At 36.6% G+C, this 27,789-nt stretch overlaps 1 protein-coding gene across 2 annotated transcripts in view; it reads left to right on the top strand.

Moving 5' to 3' along the window:
• FCHO2 (FCH and mu domain containing endocytic adaptor 2) overlaps positions 1 to 27,789 on the top strand; it is a 138,797-nt gene that overhangs the window by 78,483 nt on the left and 32,525 nt on the right. For both annotated transcript variants that reach the window (XM_055112318.2, XM_063604202.1), the window contains exons 9-16: positions 2,923 to 2,967; positions 5,410 to 5,482; positions 9,559 to 9,583; positions 21,127 to 21,187; positions 22,114 to 22,286; positions 23,933 to 23,944; positions 24,298 to 24,322; positions 25,838 to 25,880. In XM_055112318.2, the coding sequence (XP_054968293.1) occupies positions 2,923 to 2,967; positions 5,410 to 5,482; positions 9,559 to 9,583; positions 21,127 to 21,187; positions 22,114 to 22,286; positions 23,933 to 23,944; positions 24,298 to 24,322; positions 25,838 to 25,880 (457 nt within the window). The remainder of the gene's footprint in view (positions 1 to 2,922; positions 2,968 to 5,409; positions 5,483 to 9,558; positions 9,584 to 21,126; positions 21,188 to 22,113; positions 22,287 to 23,932; positions 23,945 to 24,297; positions 24,323 to 25,837; positions 25,881 to 27,789) is intronic.

The raw sequence follows: 27,789 nt of genomic DNA, 5'->3' as shown, positions 1-27,789 counted from the left end.
TGTTCTTCTGTTCTATGAGTTTAATTGAACTCATAGTGGTGTTTTAAAATAATGTGTAAAAGAGCATCAGGAGACAGAGCCAAAATGGTTTTATTTGCTTTTATACAAACTAAATTGCCCTTGTGACCCAACATAAAATTTAAGTGCTAAGAGCAGTTATTTATTTTGACAAAAGAATTAATTGAGTCTAAAACAGTTAAAATTCCAGTTGTAGCAAACTATTCATTAAGACTCTCACTCTGGCTTTAGTACTGTCAAAAAAAATAACTTGTCTTATGATTAAATAGCAGAATGATGGGCAGTGGACTGCATTTGAAGGAGATGCTGAATAAACTTTCCACTTGTGAAACAGTTCAGAAGTGACATGCTACAAGGGGGGTCAGAATGTGCATTGATATCCAGCTGAGTTGTCAACTGGCACTGAGCCAGGCACGCAAAGCCTTGCCATGTGAAGCAGCATGTGGAGCATATGCCATTTGTAAAAGAAAATCTTGTTCATGCATGATTTAATGGTTTTTTTAAAAAGGTAGTATTTAGTTTTATTATGCCAGAAATCATTATTTCTATCTCTAATAGAAAAGTTTGTGTGGATGGTACTCAATTTAAAATTTTTAATATATATTTTTTGATTTGAAGTGATTTGGCATCTTTCAAAATGTGTTTTTTTTGGACATTTTTCTATTTCAAATGGATTTTAAGAGGATGTTTAGAAAACATAAGAGAAATCAAGATATGTTTACTATAGGAAAAGAGTTTTGTGAGAACAAAAAGGAGAATTTTGTTTAAAGGGACTGATTTTATAGAGTTAAGAGATGTCTTTACTATTTTCACATGTATGAAGTCATCCAAAGATTTTACAAATCTTTTTTTCTGTATGTACCATATTTGCTAAGATGATGATGTAAAAGTCCTTCTAGATAATATATATTTAGTATTTGTAAACAAGGCAATTTGGCATTGGTGTTTTGTTTTTATGGTACTTACTTTTTTCTACTCTCTAGAGTAAGCGTGTGGCCTGAGCATTAGAGATTCTGTAAATAGTTAATGGGTAGAAATTATGTGGATGTGTAGCTGTAGGAGAATTTTTGACTAACCACATGCCTGATTGCCTTTTTTTGGTAAACCCTTTCTCGTCTCAACAGACGATTATATTTTCTCAAGCTTTATTAGTACTTGGAAAAGCCAATAATATATAATAAGCTGTTGGTAATTTAGGTAGAGATTTGTTATTCATAATTTTTATACTAAGTGAAAAGTTGCTAATTTGCACATCTCAATTTCTTTACCCTTATTGATTTTTCAGCCTGCCTTCATCTCATTGTAAATTGTTACGATAGGCCTCTAAGGGATTCTAAGAACAAGCTCAGTACCCTTTTATTAAATGATTTCTCAGCTTCCAGATTTGCAGAATGGGTTTCAATAAAGTCCTTAAATTTTTAATTGGGTCATTTTCTGACTCTTTAAGGCTTTTTTGGATAGAAGTGATAAACATTTTTTTTAGTCCTTGTTCATATTTAGAAGAATGTACTAGTAAGGAACATACTAATAATTGATTAGGACCTTGTTTATCAACTCACTTCTATGACTGTTTTATTCTGCTTATTAGTAAATGTTAATTTATTTTATTTGAATGGAAACTAGAACCACACAGAAATAAATCTTAGATTTAGGGGGAGGGAGAGGGACATTAAGACAATATTTTTAGATCCCCCTATTTGTAGAGAAATCTTTCTTGTTAATCAATCAGTGGCTTTCTTTTTTAATGGAATGATCAATAATAATGCTGATCATGAATTTGTACATAGTTAAGCTTCACATCTCAGAAGAACCAGTAACAAAATCCTCTATCATCTACTCTCTATTTCAAGCTCTATTTTAAAATTTCTTCATATAGCAAGTTATACCAGTTACCATTAATAAATTAAAAATTATTTCACAAAAAAAGCTAGACTTTCATGAATTTATATATAAAAAGTACTAAATGACAGCTTAGTGGGAGATAATTTTTTAGTCTCATATTTAGCTTCTGGGATATTTCATTAGGAGAGTAATTCATGTTTTGCTACTTTCTCACACTGCCAAATAATTTGATATTTCACATATATGAAGTATGCCGTATTTTATGGCAATTAAGGCTAGTCTGAGCAGTCAGTCATTTCAGGGCTATTTTAATTGTTTTCTAATGATTTCCACTTTATCATCCTCCTCTTCTACAATCTATCTCTCATAGCAATGCTAAATTAATTGTCCTTGAAGATCGCTTTGTGTGTGGATGTGTATGATCTTACATGAAAACTCTTCCTATTTCCTGTAAGCTGTAGTTCACATTCCTTGACCTGCTATACAGTTAGAGATCTGGATTATAATCCCAAGGTCACCACTTAACTAGTCTGTAATTAGTTCATTTATTCATTCAATAAATATTTACTTATTTACCCAACTTATTATTTACCTGGCATTTTTTAAGTATTGAAGATACAGTGATGAACAGGACAGATGAGGTCCCAAGCTTATATTCTAGTAGTATTTACTATCTTGGTAGCCCTGTTCTTCCCATGAACACCACCCCTTTACCATGCTTGTTTCCTCTCATTAGCAGTACTGCCAGCTTCTTGAAAGCAGAAACTGCATATTCTTGTGTCTCTAGTTTTGTGGCATCATATGTAATTGGTTTTCAGTAAATTATTGTGATCATAATGGGCTAGTCTTGTTATTTTTCACTGTTAGAATTATTTGATTTTTAAAATTTACTGCTGATATTTGAATTAACTATTAGGTAACAACTAGAACCATTTCAGAACAATTAAAAAGATGCGTTGTCAATTAAAAGTAGAATAAAAAATTTAAAATTTAAAAAAAAAGTTTTAAAATTTACCTGATAGTTTTTTTCTACTAGAAGTTTTTCAATTTCTTTTTTTCCAGGCCTCATTGAATTTGAAGAATGTGACACTGCTAGTGCAGTTGAAGGTAAGTTGATTAGTTATAATATGTTAATGCACATGGCAGCTAGCTAGTATCTTCTGTTCATTGAACAAATAAGGAGGGACTGCTATCCCTAGGTGTCAGCATACCTATGGAATGGAATGCTGTAAAAATCTGAAATTAGTTTGAAGGCCTGCAGATGCTACTTGCTGCTTAATAAATAACAGATTTTCCCAAAATAATATTAGTGTGTTAGATTATATATTTTTAAAGATTGAGTATAACATGCATTTGTTTTTAAATATACATTGAAATAGTTTTCTTCATTGACATCCATGTTTAAGCCTTGTTGCATGTTTAAGCCTTGTTAATCCATGTTTAAGCCATATTCAGGAATATGAAACTCATCTCTGTAATGTGTAGTGCTAATTGTACAGTGGGTAACATTTCATTAATTTATGTTAATATTACCATCATTTGGCTGGGCACAGTGGCTCATGCTTGTAATCTCAGCACTTTGGGAGGCTGAGGCAGGAGGATTACTTGAGTCCAGGAGTTCGAGACCAGCCTGGGAAACATGCTGAGACCCCATCTCTACAAAAAAAACTTTTAAAATTAGCAGGTGTGGTGGTGTGCACCTGTAGTCCCAGCTACTGGGAAGGCTGAGGTAGAAGTATTGCTGGAGCCTGGGAGGAGGAGTCTGTGGTGAGCTGTGATTGTACCACTGCACTCCAGCCTGGGCAACAGAGTGAGACCCTGTCTCAAAAACAACAACAAAAACCCTTCTTGAATTTCCTCATCTGTAAGATGAGGGGCTAGCTTAAACCTAAGGTCTCTAGTGCTCTCTTCTGTTTTTATTTTTTGGGAGACAGGGTCTCACTTTGTTTCCCAGGCTGGAATACAGTGGTACAATCTCTGCTCACTGCAGCCTCGACCTCCCAGATCCAAGCGATCCTCGCACCTCAGCCCCAAAATTAGCTGGGACTACAGGTATATGCCATCATGCCCAGCTAACTTTTGTACTTTTTTTAGAGAAAGGGTTTCACCATGTTGGCTAGGCTGGTCTTGAACTCCTGAGCTCAATTGATCCATCCACCTTAGCCTCCAAAGTGCTAGGATTACAGGTGTGAGCCACCACACCCAGTCTCTACTGCTCAATTCTCAAAGAGTAAACACCTAAGTTTTAAGTGCCGAATTCTTTTTTTTGAGACGGGGTCTTGCTCTGTCACCCAGGCTGGAGTGCAGTGGCGTGATCTTGGCTCACTGCATCCTCCACCTTCTGGTTCGGATGATTCTCCTCCCTTAGCCTCCCAAGTAGCCGGGATTACAGGTGTGTGCCACTACGCCCGGCTAATTTTTTGTGTGTTTTTAGTAGAAACGGGGTTTCACCATGTTGGCCAGGCTGGTCTCAAACTCCTGACCTTAGGTGATCCGCCCACGTCGGCCTTCCAAAGTGCTGGGATTATAGGCGAGATCCACCACACCAGGCCTTAAGTGCTGAATTCTATCAAAAGTTAATAGCATGACTGGCCTTAAAAAATAATTTGTCATGAAAGAACAGGATGCCTTATTAGGAAAATCAAAGATAATTTTTACTCCTCGGTTATGGTAGAATCCATTTATAGCATTGTTTGTATTAGGGACAACATTATGGACACAAGAATGCCATATTGTAAACTTACTTCTTTTTTGTTTTTTTGTCTTTTTCTGTTTCTGTTTTTTTCTTTTTAATTTTTGAGGTAGGGTCTCACTGTGTCACTCAGGGTGGAGTGCAGTGGTGTGATCACAGCTCACTGCAGCCTGCATCTCCTGGACTCAAGCAATCCTCTCACCCCAGCCTCCCGAGTAGCTAGGACCACAGGCGCGCACCACCACACCCAGCTAATCTTTTGTATTTTTTTGTAGAGACAGGGTTTCACCATGTTGCCTAGGCTGGTCTTGAACTTCTGAGTTCAAGTGATCTGTCCGCTTTGGCCTTCCAAAGTGCTGGGATTATAGGCATGCCTCACTGCACCTGGCCCCATATTATACTTCTAATGGGTCTGCTGTATCATCTTTTTATCTAAAACAATAAAATTATATTTTGTGGCCCTCCAAAAAGCAAACATGATTTGACCTTTATAACATTATTTGACGTTTATAACAAAATTTAGTATAATGAATAATGTACTTTCTTTGAAGTTTTAAGATATCTCCATATGCTTATTATGTGTAAGGTGACTTAAGGGAGGCTTAGGAAAAGAAAAGAAAATTTTATCTATAAAGTAAATGTTCTATGATCTTTTGATAAACAATAGACTATGTTTTATTAACATAAGAAAAGTCTAACCAATAGGGTTGAGTGGTTGCTAACTTTATTTCTGTCATCCACATTTAGCATCAGCAGTTATGAGCAAATTATGTGTGAGGATGCAAGATGTATCCATAAGTTTAATATGTTTATCAGGAATGTTTATGTTTCTGTAACAATATATATTTATTTTAAAGGTATAAAACCAAGGAAAAGAAAGACCTTTGCTTTGCCAGGAATCATTAAAAAGGAAAAAGATGCAGAATCTGTGTAAGTATTTTAAATATCGTCAAAATCCTTTTTGTTTTTATAAGTGATTAAGAATAAGACTTTTGAATTTGGAAAGAAAAAAGTATTTTGGAAATAACTCAAAAGTATATGTGTAAGGTGTGAAAAACAAGCCTTTCTAAATATTAATAAATACATTTGCCGATTCCTCTGGTTTTAGATCAAAGTATTATTAATTATTTAAAAATGTTAAGACATTATAGACAAAAGCTTTAATGTCTAGAAATGGAAATTTTTGAAATATCCTTATTTTTGTAAAATGATAAATGCATATTTTAAAAAATTAAAAGTGCAAAGAAAACTAAAAATTCATCAAAGTCTTAATGCCTAAGAGAAAATCTCTGGTCAACTATTTGATGAAAATCCTTCTAGACAATTCTAAGTGTACAGGCACATGGTGATACCTATACATACATTGATGGAAAATGTTAAATAGGGGAGAGAAAAGCCCTAACATTTTACCATTTATACTAGGTCATCATTTTTAGATGGAATATTTGGTCCACTTATAAGTCTGATTTACCTTCTTTTTTTTTTTTGAGATGGAGTTTCACTGTTGTTGCCCAGGTTGGAGTGCAATGGCGCGATCTTGGCTTACTGCATTCTCCACCTCCCAGGTTCAAGCGATTCTCCTCCTACCTCAGCCTCCCAAGTAGCTGGAATTACGGCGCCCACCACCACATCTGGCTAATTTTTTGTATTTTTAGTAGAGACAGGGTTTCACCATATTGGCCAGGCTGGTCGCGAACTCCTGACCTCAGGTGAACCACCCGCCTCAGCTTCCCAAATTGCTGGGATTACAGGCCTGAGCCACGCGTCCGGCCTGATTTACCTTCTTTTAAAAATAAAAAATTAATATACAAAGAATATATAATAAACATGTAAGAAATTGAGTTTAGATTAGCTAACTAAAGTTTTTGTTTGTTTGTTTGTTTTTTACTTTGGCTACACATTAGAACTACCTGGGAAATTAAAATAAATACACCTATGCCAGGTCCCACCTCAGATCAATTAAATCAGATTCTCTCAGCATGAAACCTCAACATAGGTTTTGCTCTTTTTTGTTTTAAGCAGCCCCTTTGATTCCTAATGTATACCTGGGGTTAAGAATCTTTGAGCCGTGATTATTCAGAGACAAACTAGAATTAAAGGAATCTTTCTTTCAATGATTACTCAGTCCATTTAGATTGAGGAGACACCGATCAAAAGTCTTGAGTCAAAACAACAAAAAAATTTGTTGACCCACCAACATTGACTGAAAATTAGTTTAAAAACCCAGCTTCCCTAGCATAATCAAAGGAATTCTCATGAGATTTAATATTTGATGGGCACTCATATTTTTAACATAAGAGAACAGTTTGTGCTTTGGGTATTCTTGCTTTCTACCTAGTTATATTTCTATTTGAGTTTCCTAGAATTTCTTTCATTTTAAATGACTGTCTCTTCCCCTCTCCCAAGTAGTATTTGGTTAACAAATCAAGACCAATTGCAAAGTCATCTATATCTATAGTTATCAAATCTTCTGCAAATGTCTTTCTTGAGCATTTATGAAGGGTATATTTTTAAGGGGGTGAAACCTAATCTATTTTTATAATATTAGCAATACATATTGAAATCTGATCAATTGATTAGTAAGTAAATGTTTAAAATATATCTAGTTCATCTGTTAGTGGCTATATTGTAAAGAATCATGGCCTTAAATTATTTTTATAATGTATAGGTTTCATTACTGTTCATGTAGGGAGCTTATAGTATTTTTTAACCAGGTTTTTAAAACAGTTTTCCTTATCAATAATTTCCCAATATGATATTAAGCCACTTAGGGTGGTTTTTTGTTTTTGTTTTTTAACCAATGGCAATAGTAGAGCAGAAAGCCAGTGCTTAAACCACTGTACCATCATCACCTTCTTTCAAACTTCTTGGCAGGAAAAAATGTTAGAATTCACTTTGCCTGAAATGCCAGAGGCTCTTGGCATGCCTCTTCATAGCCTGAAGGCTTTTGAGATGCTAGTAATTGTGGGAGACAGGCCCTTTTCAGAAATTCCTCTTCCTGGAGCTTCATCTGCAGGTGTCATACAGCCCACTGTGAGGGCAAACAGATAAGTACTTTACCCCAATGACTGGAGTGTTTTGGCCTAAAGCCAGAGAATAAACTCTTTGGAACTTTAACACTTCCTTTTATGTTCAAACTGCATCTTTTTTAAAAAAAGAAGAAAGTAGAAATGTTCTAACATCTTGATTAATTTGATTCTCTAGAAGGATTGGATTATTATTATTATGCCTTTTCTGGAACATTTCTTCAGATTATGCATAAGTTTAGAAAAATATAATGTTTCTCATCTACCAGTAAGGAAGCTGTATTTCAAAATGTGCAATTTTAAATGACTTTTAAGTGGATAAAAAGTCACCTGGGGGGCCAGGCCCGGTGGCTCATGCCTGTAAACCCAGCATTTTGGGAGGCCGAGGAGGGTGGATTACTTGAGGTCAGGAGTTCAAGACCAGCCTGGCCAACATTGTGAAACCGTCTCTCTACTAAAAATACAAAAATTAGCCAGGTGTGGTGGTACACACCTGTAATCCCGGCTACTTGAGAGGCTGAGGCTGGAGAATTGCTTGAACCTGGAAGGCCGAAGTTGCAGTGAGCCGAGATGATGCCACTGAACTCCATCTAGCCTGGGTGACAGAGTGAGACTCTGTGTCAGAGAAAAAAAGAAAAAAAAAAAAGAAGAAGAAAGAAAGTCACCTGGGGTTTGCATTTACCCTGTCTCTTTGGTACTTCGTTTTGGATTAAGAGCAATGTAGTCATCTTCCTCCTTTTTAATTTTTTCAGTCTGTTTTATCCTATTTTCCTTTAAGAAAATTCTTCAATTTTGTAGATTCTTCTGGTGTTTGCTTAGTATTTGGATAAATGGCGTTTATCTGTTTGTATAAGATTTTGACACACATTGCGTATCCTTTGAAATGCTTGAGACCAGAAGTGTTTTGGATTTCAGATTTTTTTGGATTTTGAAATATTTGCAGAATACATCCAGTTGAGTATTCCTAAACCGAAAATCCCAAAGCCAGAATGTTCCAATGAACATTTTGTTTGAGCATCCTGTTAGTGTTCAAAAACTCTCAGATTTTGGAGCACTTTGGATTTCAGATTTTTGGATTAGGGATGCTCAGCCTGCTTTGTGTGCATTAACTGTCACAAGTCAGAGGTCCAAAAACCTTTTAAGTCTGCGCTCTTAATTTTTGTTTGTGAATTTATTTTAGAGTGCATACATGGAAATTCTTCTAACCTCATTTTTAATGACCTCACTGTCCTTAGTTGTACATATTTAGGTCTTCTTTATAAACATAAACATAGTTTTACATTTTAAATAATACTTTTCACTAGTGTATATGCAAATTCAATACTTGTTTATCAGTTAAATGATAGAATTTCAGTTCTCAACTACATATTACATTACATAAGAAAGTTATCCAACTGGAAGTCTACTCAGTATATTTGGAAAAAACTAGCTTTAACTTTTGTATCTACTAAGTTATGGAAAGTACTTCAAATGAAACTGAAGTGTTTAAAAATTGTATTTTTTCCAGTAGTTTTGGGTTTTCAGACTACTTGCTACTTAATACTGACTTTTTTTTAAAGTCAAGCTTTCTTCTTTAAGGACATTTTTTTAACTTGCTTTACTTGAATGAAAAGTCATTAGAAAGCCTTGTAGGACTGACAGCTTTCTTGATGTGTGAGTATATTCATGGAAAAGAATTATTTTTCAAAATAGGTTTTTGAATATTTATAAGCTCTCAAAGCATAATGTAAGCTGTTAGAAAAAAAGGAATACTTGTAAGCTGTTTGTTTTTTATTTTGTCAGGTGGTATGGGTATAAGAATGCCTTTTTTGAATTTTAAAATAATTTGGTATGTTTTAATCTTCATGGTTTGATTTCTCTGAATATTTTTTGTAGAGTTTAAATAAAAGCTATATTTAAGTACCAAAGTAAATACTTTAAACAAGCATAATTAGCAGACAATTCTAATTATTGAGTATTTCTGATATTTTGTTTTAATAGGGAATGTCCTGATGCAGATTCATTGGTAAGTAGATTTAACTTTGATATAAACAATTTAAATTAGTTATTTTCATTAGGACAAACCTAACATATTTGAGTTAAGTTGTTACCAGTCTTTCAAAGAAAAGCACCATCATATTGTAAATTCACTATTAAAATTATTTTACAGATGCATTTTTGGATTTACATTGCCAGATGCTTTCCTATTAAATAGAAAGTATTTCTAACCACCTTTGAAGAGTGGACATTTTACTTTTAAAATTGGAGTGGTGCCATATCATTCTGTTTTTTTCTTGGGAAACATGCCAGAAATCAAATCTGTATATTTTAAAATGTGGTGTTCTTACTAATTTATTCTTAGCTCTATTAAAATACAACATTGTGCATGCATTTGAGTTCATTTAAGAGCTTGTCATTTTAGAAATAACAGCAACAAGAACCATGGTCAGTACTTTTCTGTGCTTTTTGTTTTATTTTAAAGAAAGGTTGCTTATATTTCTTGATTAAATGTATTTCTTTATGTGTAATTAAAGAAGACATCAAATGGAGCTCCCTTTGGTTACAGTGAGAGAGTATATTTACCAAATGCTGTTAAGTAATGTGTAGACGGACATATTTTTCAAAACTGTTCATTAGATACCGTTCATGTTGATAAGTATAGGGGATTCAAACAATCTCTGTCCTTTGCTTATTGTTCTTACCTGCGTAACTATTGTTTCCTTTGATCCAAAAACATTTTGATCTTTTACAGCATCATAGTGTACCAAAATAACTAAAAATATTTTGTGAAACACTGTGTTTTATGTTACTTAACTAAGATAAAATTAGTATTTTGTTTTATATTTTGGCCTTAAAATACAATTATGATTTGTTAACAAATTTATATGAAAAATAAGAAATAGACTTATAATGAGTTATGGGGTTAAAACCATCAGTGTATTTTTGGAGTTACAATGTTTACCTTACCACTTGGTTACTCTGTTTGATACCCTTGGTTAACTAATTAATGAAAAGCAGCAGATGTGTTTGGCATTAACTTTAGTACTCATTTTATTTCTGCATTATTTTTATGCATTTCATTTCTGAATTATTTGTAGCATTAAATTGATGATGTAAAATTAAATACAACTTTAATACTTCATGTTTTAGTTTACATATATTCCCTTTAAATAAAACATTTTTAATTCAGTAACTGATACTATTTTATAATGATCAATATTGTCCAATTTTGAACTTTACTTAGTACTTATCCAGAATACAAAAGAATACAGAATTCTAATACTGAATAAGAAGTGATTGATAAATTTGACTGTGTAGAAATGAAAAATATATAAAACTAGAAAAAATACGTTATAAAAGGATTTGAATCATTGGAGACAAACTGGCAGAGCATCTTTGCAAGACGTGACAGGGGTTAATTGCTTTCATTTATAAAGTTTATATGCAACTCAATACAGAAATTAAGTGGGTGCCTAGTAGGAAAAGGGCATAGGATAAAATGGTCAATTTTCATAAAAAGAAATAAAAGTGATAACCATAATAAATATTGCTCAAAATAGTGGTGTTCTTCTGGTGGAAATTAGAATGAATTTACTCTAGTGTCTAATCATATTGGCAAATTTCTTTTCAATTTAATTTTTTGTTTTTTAATTTAGAAACAAGGTCTCACTCTGTTGCTCAGGCTTGAGTGCCGTTGTGTGATCATAGCTCACGGTAACCATGAACTCCTGGGCTCAAGCAATCATCTTGCCTCAGCCTCCCATGTAGCTAGGACTACAGGCACATGTCACCATGCCCAGCTGATTTCTTAAACCTTTTTTTTCTGGTAGAGTTGGGGTTGTGTTGCCCAGGCTGGTCTTGAACTCCTGGCTTCAAGCCATTTTCCTGCTTCAGTCTCCCAGAGTGCTGGGATTACAGGTGTGAACCACTGTTCCTGGCCAACAAAGATTTTGATATGCTCATACTGTTGGTAGGAATGTAAATTGATACCGTCTGTCTTGTGGATAGTTTGGCAGTATTGCCCCAAGTAAGAAATGTGAGTTCATTTTTGACCATGCCATCTCCCTGCTAGGAATTTACTGTTACAGTTATAGTAACAAAACTTTACACACACACATACACACACACACACACATTGTATTAGTGTGTATATGTGTGTGTATACATATACACACATATATAAAGTATATATGTATGTACACACGCAGACACACTTGATCAAGATTCATGCATATATAGAAAGTGATAAATAGATATTTATTTCAACATTGTTTATATTAGCAAAAAACTGGAAACACCAAAGCATCCATCAAAATGGGAACTGGTTAAATAAATTGGTGGGGTAATAGATGTTATAAAGGATTAAGTTGATCTGTGTCTGCTGATGTGGAAAGAACTTAATAAAAGCAAGTATGATATTTTAAGTGATTGCTGTTTTAAAAATAAGATATAAATATGTGGATATATGTATTATCTTTATTTTAGAAGAATGAGTTACAAGATACTTTACTTGTGGATACCTTTGGGGCCAAGAATTACAGTGATCAGTAGAGAAAGGAGACTTGTTTTTACTTATTTTATTTTGAGATGGGGTCTTGCTCTGTGGCTGATGTGACTTGGATTTGTGTCTCTGCCCAAATCTGTTGTCAAATTGTAATCCCCAGTGTTGGAGGAAGGGATTGGTGGGAGGCAATTGGGTCAGGGGATAGATCTCCCCCTCGCTGTTCTCGTGACAGTAAGTGAGTTCTCACTTGTTGTTTGAAAGTGTGTAGCATCTCCCCCTTCACTCTCTTCCTCTTACTTTGGCCATGTAAGATATGCTTCCTTCCTCTTTGCCTTCCACCATGATTGTAAGTTTCCTGAGGCCTCCCTAGCCATGCTTCCTGTACAGCCTGTAGAACTGTGAACCGATTAAACTTCTTTTCTTTATAAATTACCCAGTCTCAGATAGTTCTTGATAGCGATGTGAGAACAGACGAATACAGTCACCCAGGCTGGAGTGCAGTGGCAGCGATCATAGCTCACTTCAGCCTCGACCTCCCAGGCTCAGGCATTCCTCCCATTCCAGCCTCCTGAGTAGCTGGGAACACAGGCATATGCCACCATGCCTGGCTATGTTTTTTCATTTTTAGTAGAGGCAATGTCTCACTATGTTATCCAGACTTGTTATTTTCTTTTATTTGTAGCCTATAAATAATAACTTACGGCCTATTCATGGCTTCCTCTTACTAATTATTTTTTAAAACATCAATAGGCTATCATGGTAGGGAAATTATTGTTCATTTCTTATTCCTTTCTTTAAAGGTCTATCTATGTAATTTAAAAAATTATTTTTAGCAACTGCATCTTTTGAAAGTTGGCCAAGGAAGTGTAATTGCTCTTTTTTTCTTTTTTCTTTTTCTTTTTCTTTCTTTTTTTTTTTTTTTGGTTTTGGCCTATGTCCACATTCCAAACAGAAATTAAGAAACATTTCAATGACTCTTGAGCTCCATTCTGGTATATATTTTTTAAATTGCCACCACTACTTTAGCCAGAGTAAACAACTGCCTTTAAGATTGATGGGTGAAGTTGCCTGTTCTATTCTTGTTCATACAGCTTTTGACCTAGGGCTTCACTCCAGCTGTATGGGCCCTAATATAGAAATCATGGATTGAATGGGTAAAGATGAACACAGGTAATGTGTACGTTTTTATTAATATCAGGTTTCTGTGCATAGTTCTAGCAGTAAAAAGATAGTACACTGAGAATCACTGCTTTTAAGAAAAACTTTTTATTTTGAAATAAAGATGCATAGAAGGTTGCAAAGATGGTGTATGTAACAGTACTGTGTACTTGTTACCCCTTCTTCCTGACACTAAGATTTTACAAAACTGTCATGTAGTATCACAACTGAAATATTGACACTAATTCAATCAAAACAGGACATTTTCATTAGCACAACAATCTCTCATGTTGGTCGGCCTTTTACAGCCACTTTTCCTTACGCCTTCCTTAACTTCTGGCAACCATTAACCTTTTCTTCATTCCTATAATTTTGTCAATTCAAGGTTGTTCTGTAAGTGAAATCATACAATATGTATGCTTTTGAGATTGGCTTTTTTCCACTCAGCACAGTTCTTTGGAGATGTATCCAGGTTGTGGTACATATGAATAGTTTATTTTTTATTGCTGAGTAGTAGTCCCTGTTTTGGATGTACTAAAGTTTGTTTAACCACTCACCCATTGTAGGACATTTTGGTTGTTTTTCAATTTTTGGCTATTAGAAATAAAGTTACTATGAACAATTGTGTACAGGTTTTTGTGTGGACATAATGTTCCTCTCTGACCCTGATAATTTTCTTTATGAAATCTACTTTATCTAACATAAAGACAGCCTCTTTTCCCCTTTGTTATTATTCATGTTTGCCTAGTATAATTGTTTCCATCCTTTTTCTTTCTTTTATTTATTTATTTATTTATTTTATTGATAATTCTTGGGTGTTTCTCACAGGGGGGGATTTGGCAGGGTCATAGGACAATAGTGGAGGGAAGGTCAGCAGATAAACAAGTGAACATAGGTCTCTGGTTTTCCTAGGCAGAGGACCCTGCGGCCTTCTGCAGTGTTTGTGTCCCTGGGTACTTGAGATTAGGGAGTGGTGATGACTCTTCACGAGCATTCTGCCTTCAAGCATCGGTTTAACAAAGCACATCTTGCACCGCCCTTAATCCATTTAACCCTGAGTGGACACAGCACATGTTTCAGAGAGCACAGGGTTGGGGGTAAGGTCACAGATCAACAGGATCCCAAGGCAGAAGAAGTTTTCTTAGTACAGAACAAAATGAAAAGTCTCCCATGTCTACTTCTTTCTACGCAGACACGGCAACCATCCGATTTCTCAATCTTTTCCCCACCTTTCCCGCCTTTCTATTCCACAAAGCCGCCATTGTCATCCTGGCCCGTTCTCAATGAGCTGTTGGGCACACCTCCCAGACGGGGTGGTGGCCGGGCAGAGGGGCTCCTCACTTCCCAGTAGGGGCGGCCGGGCAGAGGCGCCCCTCACCTCCCGGACGGGGCGGCTGGCCGGGTGGGGGGCTGACCCCCCCCACCTCCCTCCCGGACGGGGCGGCTGGCCGGGCGGGGGGCTGACCCCTCCACCTCCCTCCCGGACGGGGCGGCTGGCCTGGCAGAGCGGCTCCTCACTTCCCAGTAGGGGCAGCCGGGCAGAGGCGCCCCTCACCTCCCGGACAGGGCAGCTGGCCGGGTGGGGGGCTGACCCGCCCCACCTCCCTCCCGGACAGGGCGGCTGGCCGGGCGGGGGGCTGACCCCCCCCACCTCCCTCCCAGATGAGGCGGCTGGCCGGGCGGGGTGCTGACCCCCCCCACCTCCCTCCCGGACGGGGCGGCTGGCCTGGCTGGGGGCTGACCCCCCCACCTCCCTCCCGGACGGGGCGGCTGGCCTGGCGGGGGGCTGACCCCCCCCACCTCCCTCCCGGACGGGGTGGCTGCCGGGCAGAGACGCTCCTCACTTCCCAGACGGGGTGGCTGCCGGGCAGAGAGGCTCCTCACTTCTCAGACGGGGCGGCTGCCGGGCGGAGGGGCTCCTCACTTCTCAGACGGGCGGTTGCCGGGCAGAGGGTCTCCTCACTTCTCAGACAGGGTGGCCGGGCAGAGGTGCTCCTCACATCCCAGACAGGGCGGCGGGGCAGAGGCGCTCGCCACATCTCAGACGATGGGCGGCTGGGCAGAGACGCTCCTTACTTCCTAGATGTGATGGCGGCCAGGAAGAGGTGCTCCTCACTTCCTAGATGGGATGGTGGCCGGGCGGAGACGCTCCTCACTTTCCAGACTGGGCAGCCAGGCAGAGGGGCTCCTCACATCCCAGACAATGGGCGGCCAGGCAGAGACGCTCCTCACTTCCCAGACGGGGTGGCGGCCGGGCAGAGGCTGCAATCTCGGCACTTTGGGAGGCCAAGGCAGGCGGCTGGGAGGTGGAGGTTGTAGCGAGCCGAGATCACACCACTGCACTCCAGCCTGGGCACCATTGAGCACTGAGTGAACGAGACTCCGTCTGCAATCCCGGCACCTCGGGAGGCCGAGGCTGGCGGATCACTTGCGGTTAGGGGCTGGAGACTGGCCTGGCCAACACAGCGAAACCCCGTCTCCACCAAAACCAGTCAGGCGTGGCGGCGTGAGCCTGCAACAGGCGCTCGGCAGGGTGAGGCAGGAGAATCAGGCAGGGAGGTTGCAGTGAGCCGAGATGGCAGCAGTACAGTCCAGCTTTGGCTCAGCATGAGAGGGAGACCGTGGAAAGGGGAGAGGGAGAGGGAGAGGGAGATATCCTTTTTCTTTCAACCTATCTGTATTGTTATATTTGAAGTGAGTTTCTTATAGACAGCAGATAGTTCGATTATGTTTTTAAAAATCCATTCTGCCAATCTCTGCCTTTTAATTGATATATTTGGACCATTTATATGTAATGATATTGTCAGATTTTAAGATTGCCGTTTTTTGTTTTGTTTGTTCCTCTGTTTTTTGTTTCATTTTGCTTTTTTCTTGCCTTTCTGTAGGTTATTTGAATCCTTTTTTAGAATTACATTGTGACTTTATAGAGTTTTTCAGTGAATCACTTCGTAGAGTGATTTTAGTTGGTGCTCTAGGTCATTTTCCATTACCTCCAGATAGTTGTTTATGGTGGTTTTTTTGTTTTGTTTTTAATAGAGCTAGGTTCTTGATCTGTGGCCCAGGCTGGAGTGCGGTAGCACAATCCTAGCTTACCACAGCCTTGAACTCCTTGGCTCAAGTGATCCTTCCTGCCTGAGCCTTCCAAGTAGCTAGGACTACAGGCATGTGCCACCATACCCAGCTAATTTTTTTATTTTTGAGTAGAGACAAGGTCTTGCTGTATTGAGCAGGTTGGTCTTGAACTCTCGGCCTCAAGTGATCCTCCTGTTTGACCCCCCCAAAATGCTGGGATTATAGGCCTGAGCCACCGTGCCTGGCCTGTTGATGTTTTGATCAGAATTTATCATTGTAGTCTACAGGAGGTTGGTCCAAAAGCTGCTTACTCAGCCATATAGAAAACAGCTTGGTATTATTAAATTATTACATTGTGCATATAGTGTATTCTCTAAACAAATGGTGTATTCTAAACAAATTTAAAGTAGTCCATTGTTAAATTTGAGATAGAACCTCTGGGAGACTAAATACCTGGTGTGTTTTTAGGGTACTTGGAATGGGGACAAAGTATTTTGAAAAAACCTTTCATTCTGATTTCTAAAAGATTCACAATTAGCAAAGTTTCCTTATTTTTAAAGTATTTTAAAGTGATATTTGCATATTAGCAAGCAGTAGAAAGGAAGGGCTCTACCTTCAGTGTTAAAAATATGGCCTTTGTCATCTTTTTATCCATGGAATCTGCTCTTCACCCTACATTAGGTTTTTTATTTCTAGTTTTTAATTCCATCTGTTAACTCACTGCTAGCTACATTAGACTGTTTATTTAGTCTGGAAGTGATAGTCACATAAATGCTGCCCTCAGTTCTCCCTAACCTTGTGTTGTGCCTGCCTTCACAGTTCTTCATATCTTTCTTGCTGAGCTTTAGAAAGTGATTAGAAGAACAGAATACCTTACCAGTAAAAGGATTTTTGCTGCAATTCCTTGGCAGCCTTTTCTTTCCATTAAAATTTTTTTGAAATTTGGAAATCATTTCTAACTTACAAAATTGCAAGAATGAAATAATACGAAGAACACTTGTATGCCCTTTATTTTTGTCACATTTGCATTCTCTCTCTGTTTGTGCATGTGTTTATATGTGTATAATATTTTTTCTGATCCATTTGAGCACAAATTAAATATATTCTGGCCCTTTGTCTCTAAATACTTAAGTATATGTTGCCCCAAAATTTCAAATATTCCATTATCTAACCACAAAAACACATTCAGAGAAGTGTACCTCTTTCCTGTGTCCCTTCTACCCCATTGCCCTTCCTTGTAGGTAACCAACTTTATTGTGTTCTAATTATCCTTTCTGTAGTTTTTTTTTTAAACAAAGATAAGCAGATGTATGTTTGTGTTCTTATTTGCCCTTCTTACTTAAAAGTTATAATACTATATATGTTCTTTACTACTTGGCTTTTTAAAAATTAGCAGTATTTCCTGGCAATCACTCCATATTAGTTCATAGAAACTTTTTTCCTTTTTTTTTTTTTTAACAGCTACATAGTATAATTGTTCCTCAGTGTCCTTGCAGGATTGGTTCTAGAACCCCCTGAGGATACCAGAATCACTGAATGCTCAAGTCCCTTACATAAACTGTCATAGTGTTTATATATAACCCACACATATCCTTTAAGTCATACTTTAAGTCATCTCTAGACTACTTATAATACCTAATACAATGTAAATGGATATTGTAAATAGTTGTTTTACTGTGTTTTTTAAAGATTCATGTTTTGTGTATTTTTATTTTTTATTTATTTATTTATTTCGAGACAGAGTCTTGCTCTGTTGCCTAGGCTGGAGTGTACTGGCACCATCTGGGCTCACTGCAACCTCTACCTCCCAGGCTTAAGCGATCCTCCCACCTCAGCTCCCTAGTAGGTGGGCTGCAGGTGTATGCCTCTATGCTCAGCTGATGTTTTAATTTTTTGTAGAGATGAGATCTGACTATATTGCCAGCTCTACTGCTGGTCTCGAACTCCTGGGCTGAAGCAATCTTCCTGCCTCAGCCTCCTGAAGAACTGGGGTTACAGGCATGAGCTACCACAATCTGCTTATTTTTTATTTTTTTAAATATTTTTGCCAGGCACAGTGGGTCATGCCTGTAATCCCAACACTTTGGGGGGCCGAGGTGAGCAGATCAACTGAGGCCAGGAGTTCGAGACCAGCCTGGCCAATATAGGGACACCCTGTGTCTATTAAAAATACAAAAATTTTCTGGGTGTGGTGGTAGGCGCCTGTAATCCCAGCTGTTAGGGAGGCTGAGGAAGGAGAATCACTGCAGGAGGTGGAGGTTGCAGTAAATTGAGATTGGGCCAAACTAAATAAATAAAATAAAAATATTTTCAATCTGCGGTTGGTTGAATACATGCAAATACTGAAACCGAACCTGCAGATATGGAGGAATGGCTTTACCCATTTTGTGTATGTACCATAGTTTATTCAGCTGTGCTTGGACATTTAGGTAATTTCTAATAATTACAGGTTATAAATAATCTTCAATGAATAACCTTGTGCATATGTATTTTTAAATAGTTGGAGCTGTGTCTTCATGGTAAATTTCTAGAAATGCGATTCCTGGGTAAAAGAGTGAATATATATGTAGTTTTGTTACACATTGCTGAATTTTTCTCTGTAGGGGTTGTGCCAATTTGTATTAATACCCACAAAGTATGAATATGCCTTTCCCCCGCAGCTTCACTAACAGAGTATATTTTCAAGCTTATGAATTTGCTATCTTAATGTAGTTTTAATTTTCTTGGTAGTCTTTTATTTCTCATTTTGTTTGTTTTTTGCTTATGGTTTATATTTACACTCTCAGTCCTTTTGCTTCACCACACCACACCCCAAGATACACGTAGTCTTAACCTTTTATTTCTTTACTTTGAGGATTTGAATGAAAAATTTGTTGTCCACAAAGCTGCTGGCATTCCTACCCAAATACCTGTTTTCTTCCTTTTATTTTTTCCTAGTCCTTGAGGAACAGGGAGGGGCCTTTTTGTCTTATCCTGTTTTTTCTTGACTCTTAGAGTACCTTGTTCTCATTTTATCTCACATATTTGTTATATCTGTAGTATTTATTGGCTCCTCTTCTGCTTTTAGGCATGCCCAGTTTTCTTTAACTTGAAAAAAACCTTTTTCTGAACACCTGAACTGAATGTTTGTTTATCTTTCTTTGTCTTTGTGTATGTTATTTCTCCTTGTTTGCAGTGTTCTTTCAACTTACGGGAATTTTATGATGTGACCAGAAAACCCCTTCTTGAAGCTGTTAAAATGCATTAAAACTAATTTCTGAGTTATAATATTTAGGCAACTTCTGCTGTTTTTAATACTCCCAGCTAGATTATTTTTATCTTTTTATTTTGAAGAATTCTAAACAAATTGTGTGTGTGTGTGTGTGTATACACACATATACATATATATACACATAGATATATACATACATATACATATACATATAAATACCATCATGGTCTCTTATGTTGGGGTCTCATCAGTCAGCCGCAGCAGCTTGCCCCAGCCAATCCTGCCCATCCATTTCCTCTGCCCAAATTCTAGAATATTATAATTTCATCTGAATTTACATTATATATATCTTTACACTTGATCTTAGCCAAAAGGCCAAGAAGCGATACATCATATATATCTTTAAAACATAATCACAATATCATCACATCTAGAAATAATTTATTACTCCTTAGTATTTTGAAATAACCATTCAGTATTTATCATCTTTGATGTCCATTTTATTATGCTTTGTTTGAATTTGTTGATATGTCTTAAGTCTCTCTTGATCTACAGGTTCCCCTTCCCTCCCTCCCTCTCTATTTAGCTTTCTGCTTTTTTTTATTTTTATTTTTTATTTTGACAGAGCTCGCTCTTTTGCCAGGCTGGAGTGCAGTGGCGTGATCTCGGCTGACTGCAACCTCTGCCTCCTGGGTTCAAGCAATTCTCCAGCCTCAGCCTCCAGAGTAACTGGGATTACAAGCATGCACCACCATGCCCAGCTAATTTTTGTATTTTTAGTAGAGATGGAGTTTCACCATTTTGGCCAGGATGATCTTGATCTCTTGACCTCATGATCCACCCGCTTCAGCCTCCGAAAGTGCTGGAACTACAGGCGTGAGCCACCGCATCCGGCCCGCTTTCTGTGTTTTTATTGGCAAGACTAAGTGGTTTGTTTTATAGTTTCCTTTAGTCTGGATTTTGCCAATTATATTGCCATACTGTATTATGTTTTATTTCTTTATATTATTTAAATTGGCATTTGGATCTAGAGGCTTGATCAGATCTAGGTTCAAGTTTTTTTTGGTCTTGTTTTATTTTGTCAGGGCTGCCTCTCTCATGACACACATGGTGTCTGGTTGTCACTCTTTATGGCATGTTGGCAGACATTGATGGTTTGTCTTAGTTTTACTAGTTCACCCAGACTTAAACTGCATAAGGAGGTGCTAGATCTTATATTTCCATACAGCTTATAGCAATAAGAATATTTAGCTTGATAATAGCTTTCAAATCACATGTACTTTTTAAACTAACTTATTCTTCCTCATTTATAACAGAAACTGTAGATTTTGAGCAATCTGAATTGGTCCCCACCTCAGTGATTTCTTGCCCTGAAATTATGAGTTGTGTTTCTCCTGTTTCATTTTGCAGGTCTTTCCTCTTTCAGGTAGCCAAAGCATGGAGTGTGATTTGAAGCTAATTAACTAAAAGGATGTAATTTTTCTTCGGTGTTCATCATTTCGTTAACCTGTTGATATCTGAGAAGCGGTTTGGTTCCTTAGTAATACCTGAGGCTACTTTGATAATCTCTAATAATTTTGTACATTGGAGTTGTCATTATAATTTTTTTTTCTTTTTCCCTTAGAACATTCCTGATGTAGATGAAGAAGGCTACAGTATTAAACCAGAAACAAATCAGAATGATATCCTTTCATCATCTAGTATTCTTAAGGATTATGTTGGCATATAAGTAGGCAGTTATAAGAAAATCATGTATTAAAGCCTCTTCCAATTTTTTATTAATTATAAAATATGGTTCCTTGTTTGTCATTTGACATGTTTTTTGTTGTTGTTGTTTTTTGGTTTTTTTTGGTTTTTTTTTGAGACAGAGTCTCGCTCTCTTGCCCGGGCAGGAGTGCAGTGGCACAATCTCAGCTCACTGCAGCCTCTGCCTCCCGGGTTTCAGCGATTCTTCTGCCTCAGTCCCCCAAGTAGCTGGGATTACAGGCATGCGCACCATGCCTGGCTAATTTTTGTATTTTTAGTAGAGACAGGGTTTCATTATGTTGGCCAGCCAGGCTGGTGAAGAACTCCTGACCTCAAGTGAACCACCTGCGCTGGCCTCCCAAAGTGCTGGGATTACAGGTGTGAGCCAACACAACTGGCCTTGACATATTTTTATTAATAAAAGTTAGTAGTCTTATTTCTGTTAAGGTCTGTTTTTCTCTTTGTTTTTTTTGAGATGAAGTCTCACTCTGTCACGCAGGCTGGAATGCAGTGGTGTGATCTCGGCTCACTGCAGCCTCCTACTCCTGGGTGAAAGTGATTCTCATGCCTCAGCCTCCCGATTGTCTGGGACCACAGGTGCATGACACCATGCCGAGCTAATTTTTTGTATTTTTAGTAGAGACAAAGTTTCACCATGTTAGCCAGGATGGTCTTGATCTCCTGACCTCGTGATCCACCTGCCTTAGCCTCCCAAAGTCCTGGGATTACAGGCGTGAGCCGTCGCACCCGGCCCAAAGTCTGTGTAACTCTTAAAGGTTTCATTCCTTTTTTAAAATAAATGTGTGAAAAACTGGTTATACGTCTAAGGTAATTTAAAAACAATTCTTTAACTGAAACTCACATACCAAAGAGAACCATTTCTACTCATCTAGTGATTCTGACTCTGAAGATGAAGAACCAAAGAAGTATCGGATAGAAATTAAGCCTATGCATCCAAATAACTCACATCACACAGTGGCTTCTTTGGATGAATTAAAAGTATCTATAGGGAATATAACACTCTCCCCAGCAATATCTGTAAGTACAAACACGTTTGTACTCTTTATATAAAAGTCTTTATTTTTCTTACCTACCTGTGTCTGGTCAAACATTACTTAGCAATTGTTAAGCATGTTGACTGAGGAAATACTTAGTTTATAATTTTTATACAGGGAAATAAATTGTGAATTTGGCTTAATTTTGCTTTTGAAAGTAGAAAGTGAAAATGTCAAAAATTCACTATTTCTGCCATTTGTTGCATTTCATAAACAGTGCTGTGTGTCTCTGGCAGAATTCTTTGAATTGGCAGTATTAATTTTTGCCTCATCTAATTTTGAAGTGTTTCTTCTATGTTTTGTGAGCCTTATGTAGGAGGGAATTTTATAAAAATGAATTTAAAGATTAAATTATATATTTGCATTTTTTTTAGTCTGCCACTGTAACATTTATTTTCCCATACTTTTCATACAAGGAAAGGCACAGATAAGAGTTCTTAGTGGTAATAGTTAATTCCTCAATTCTAAGATACCGTATTTAATAGGATTTGAGGGAGAAATAAAACATTATCCCAGTAAATTTTTTCCTCATTGATGTCAATTTTAAACTTAAAAATGTTACACTATGTGAAAAAAGCAATTCTTAGGATAAGTTAAGTATATCTATATGTGATCATCATGATTGACATTAAGTCTGTTCTTCTTGATAATGAAGAATAAAGGTTCTCACCGTTTCATATTGTTGTCTAATTACATATTTTATGTAGTTACATGTATTTGTTTGGAAAAAAAGGTGGTTTTCTCCCAGTCATGTACTTCAGAATTTAGTTTCAGAACTATTTTCTTCCTACCAAAAATATTTCTGAAATGAGGTTTTATTGTACCATTACTATTTAACGTTAAGATTAATGTTGAAGTACAGAGTTGCTTAAAAGATGGTGAATATAGGGCCGGGCATAGTGGCTCACGCCTGTAATCCCAGCACTTTGGGAGGCCGAGGCGGGTGGATCACAAGGTCAGGAGATGGAGACCATCCTGGCTAACACAGTGAAACCCCGTCTCAAAAAAATACAAAAAATTAGCCGGGCGTGGTGGCATGCGCCTGTGGTCCTAGCTACTCAGGAGGCTGAGGCAGGAGAATTGCTTGAAAACCATGAGGCGGAGGTTGAAGTGAGCTGAGATCGCACCACTGCACTCCAGCCTGGGTGACAGAGCGAGACTTCGTCTCAAAAAAAAAAAAAAAGGTGGTGAATATATACGAAGTATGAGGTTGTAAACCATTAAAAATGTGTGTTATGTAAGAGCATAACTAATATAAAATATGTATGTTAAATATATAAAACAAAAGCCTAGAGGAATATATGGGTAGTGAGATTGTGAATAGTTTTAAGTTTTCTCTTTTGTACTCTTCTCTTTTCAGTTTGTTTTTAAAACAATGAACATGTTTTAATTTCATACTATGAAAATAATAATCAGAACAATTTTATAGTTAATATTGGATAAGAAAACATTATATCTGAATATATTTTGCTGCCTCATTTGCTTAACTTTTTCCCACCTGACAGTGTATGTGTTTTAAGGTGTATATAGTTTAGATATGATTGAATAGGGAATGATAAATTATTACAGCACAAAAATACAGTATTCAGAATTCTAACCTAATTTTCTTTTTCTTCCATGTACTACTAGAGACACAGTCCAGTAAGTACAAGATTTTATATTTTTGCCCATTGACCTTTAAAATCATTGTAATTTTGGAAGATTGACTTTCAAAATATTTGTGTTAAATTTTTAGATTAGCAAGTTTTAGTGTTTTGCTGTAGATGTTGCTTTAATATTTTAAAAACATTAGGTGTTAAAACTACATGTATTATTTTTTGCTGTAAAACAAAAACTACTGTTTTTTCTCTATATCTTTTATGTGAATACACTTTACAATTGAGCAGATATACTAAAAACAACATAAAATTAGGTTCCCAGTATTAACGTTTTACCAAATATTTAATTATCAAATTCATTTGTTTTATGGTACCTATTTTGTATCTCTGTTTTAGGTACAGATGAATCGGAATTTGTCTAGTAAGTTTGACATTTGAATTGTTTATTTTATGTCTATTAAAATTTATAAGGCAATTTGTTAGTCTTTTACCTTTATGTAGCTGTAGAAATAAATGATCTTTTCTCATCATGAGCCCTACTGCGTGGCTAGAAGGATAATTATTTTAAATAGAAAACAGCGTATCTATATTATTTCCTGTAGAGCTGAGAGACATGCTTTAAACTTCAATACATGGCTACAACATTTTTCAGAAATCACCAAAGCCAAAAAGTAACTTCTGATTCAGAATGTTAAACGGTTTCACTGGCATTCTCTGTCTTATTAACCAGAAAGCATTTATAAGATGAGTAATATTGAATTTTACCTATTTTTAAGTTGTGTCACAATTACAAATTCTAATTTAATTATACTAAAAATTATACTAAAAACTTTTCTAAGGTGCTAATACCTTTTGCAGAATCATGCATTAAAAATAACAAGGGTTGTGGGAAAAACAGTTGAAGCAGCCCACTCAAAAGCTATGTAATTTTGTTAACAGAAGACTTAACAAAAACTTTAACATCAGTTTTATTAAAAATTCTAACACAGTTTAAGAGACCTAGTAAATGAATAATAAATACCAAAATAAAAGTAAGGATTTTATCTTTAAAGAAATGTTGATTGTAGCTTAATGATAGGGGGTGTGAGGAAAATGAGGATAAATGGAGGGTGCTGAGTTGTGGAGATGAGAGCAAAATGCAGAAATATTGAAGGAATAGCACAATAAACACTGAGGCAAAACAACCAACCAAACTGAGCCAAGTGAAGAATGTAGAGTGAATGGGTATCATGTACTGTGATACTCCTCCATAGTTTGTGGAAGTTACTCATATTGATGTACTTTGCATTCATCAGGTATTGCTTGGTGATGCAAAGAAAACATGAAGGTGCAGCAAAAATTGCTTATGCACCAACGTGAGTTTTGCATTAATGATGCTATTCCCCTGTTTACCACTTGCTTGTGAAATGAGGCACATTACAAATCCAAAAGGTAGCAAAACAAACTATCTTATAAAGAGACTTGCTCCAGGTTGCTGTAAGATTCTTAATTTTTCAAAATATGACATCCTCAAGAGTTAATAACTACTTTTTGTCAATACAATAATCACTAATAATATTCTTAGAACTTGAAAAATGCATTCATGATTCATCAGTTAAAATTCTTAACTAGAATTTATGTATTTAAACATTTTTCTAATTTTTAAAGTTGCAACCCATAGTTTCTCTTTTCTAAACAGCAATTTTAATGAATATCATAGTTTAATTGACTTAAGTCATTTCTTACTAAAGATATTAGAAGGAACCAGGGTTTAGTAATTTCAGTTATTTTAATGTACACAATAGAAAACTTGTTAAAATATTGTTTCTGTTTACATTATCAATTCCAAAATTTTTAATTGTTATAGTGTTGAGATATGTGTATAGAGTTTCTGTTTTTCATTAAAATATTTTATTTCTCAGATTATGAAGTTTTCATATTTTAATTTTTTAATTAGATGAGGAGTTAACAAAATCAAAGCCATCTGCTCCACCCAATGAGTAAGTTTCCATGTTTAATTTTGTTAAAAAATAGACTTTATTTTTTAGAGCAGTGTTTGATTTATGGCAAAATTGAATGGAAAGCACAGAGATTTCCCTTTATGCTCCCTGCCCCTTCATATGCCCAGTCTCTCTCACAGTCAAATTCTCTCACCAGAGTGGTACATTTGTTAGAATCAGTGAACCTGCATTGACACATCATAATCACCTAAAGTCCACAGTTTACATTAGGGTTCATTCTTGGTGTTGGACAAATGTGTAAGGACATGTATTCGTCATTATAGTATCATACAGAGTATTTTTGCTGCCCTGAAAATCTTCTGTGCTCCACCTTCTCATCCCTTCTTCCACACACTTACGTTTTAAGTATCCTTTTGTCCTTTTTTCTAGAGTTTTATTAGCTCTATAGTTTTAATTCCAGTAAAGTTCTGTTAATCATCCTGTTTTCTGAGCTGTCAAATGCCATGTTGGAGTTTTTAGAAGTTTAAAATTATTTCTCGCTTGGTAATATGTCCTTTTACAATAAAAAAAAAATCTATTTAACCACAGTTGGCCTTGGTGGCCTCACTACTTCTAAATAAATGATGAAACCCTAAATTCATACATATCTGTATTTCAGCTGGTTATTCTCATGGGAATTTTCTCATTTCTTCCTTCAGTTCTGACTGTGATGTTATAAAATAATATACTTCGTAAGCTTCAAAACAGAGAAGTGTGTCAAGTTGGAAAGGGAGAGAGAGGCTAGAAGGCATGTTGCCAGCTCTTCTTAAAAAAAAAAAAATGTTAAGCCAATGTTTCATGGGTCTCTTTTTACTTCTGTGTCTATCAGTTAAGAATACTCTCTTTGAGTTAATGGTTTTTTGCTTGTCTGTTTTGAGACAGGGTCTTACTCTGTCTCTCAGGCTGGAGTGCAGTGGCGTGATCATGGCTCTCTACAGCCTCAACGTCCCAGGCTCAAATGATCCTCCCGCCCCTGTCTCCCAGCTAATTTTTTTCAAAAAAAATTTTTTTTTGGTAGATACTGGGTCTTGCTATATTTCCCACGCTGGTCTCGAACTCCTGGACTCAGACTCCTGAGCCTCTCAAAGTACTGTGATTACAGGCATGAGCCATCAAGCCTGGCCAGAGTTAATGTAAAATACAAGTAAAAGTAGGCTTAGTTAAATAGGTAGTTTACAATTATTTGATACTTTTGAGGTACTAATTGAGCATAGTGGTGGTATTTATTGGATGTATCATTTTTTTAAAGATAAGTTGTTGAGTGTTTTAAAACTGTTTTTAGGAATCATGCAGTTGCAATGCTAGGCTTTATCATACGAGGTATAGTGTGCTTTCATGTAGGTGCATGTTGAGATGCTGGATATGTACTCTTACGTAATTACGGCACTTTCATTATAGAGGGCCTGTTTTTTGTGTGTGTAAGATTTCCTAAAATTTTTTAAAATAATGGCAGTTTGATGCATTAAAATATGTAAGCCACCTTTCTGTACTTAAGGGCTTAAAAAAATCACTTTACCCTTTTTCTTCATCTTTGAAAATAAGTACGGCCTTATAAAATTTTAACCCAATTTTATACCACTTAAATTTTCTTTTCAGAATTGGGTGCTATGTGTGAACCAGCAGATGTGAGCCTGTTTTAGAATCAAGTAGCTGTATGTCTTTGGGCAGTTCATTTAGACGTGCGCTGCTCTTTTTTATTTGTAAAGCTGAAATTATTATTCCCATTATGATAGCCCCCAAGGTGGTTGAATCTAACAAGGCATGATGAATGGGAATTAATCTTCCCCATTCTCCTCTGCCAACTTCACATGTTATCTTAGATTACGCTTCTAACAAATACTGGCTGTTAAATCTGTTAATTAATTTCTACACATATACTACTGATAGAGTATCCAACTTTTAAATTAAA

This window comes from Pan paniscus, chromosome 4 (assembly GCF_029289425.2).
Source record: "Pan paniscus chromosome 4, NHGRI_mPanPan1-v2.0_pri, whole genome shotgun sequence".
NCBI lineage: Eukaryota > Metazoa > Chordata > Mammalia > Primates > Hominidae > Pan > Pan paniscus.
Note: the sequence above shows the minus strand (reverse complement) of the source record. Positions and strands in the feature narration are given on the sequence as shown.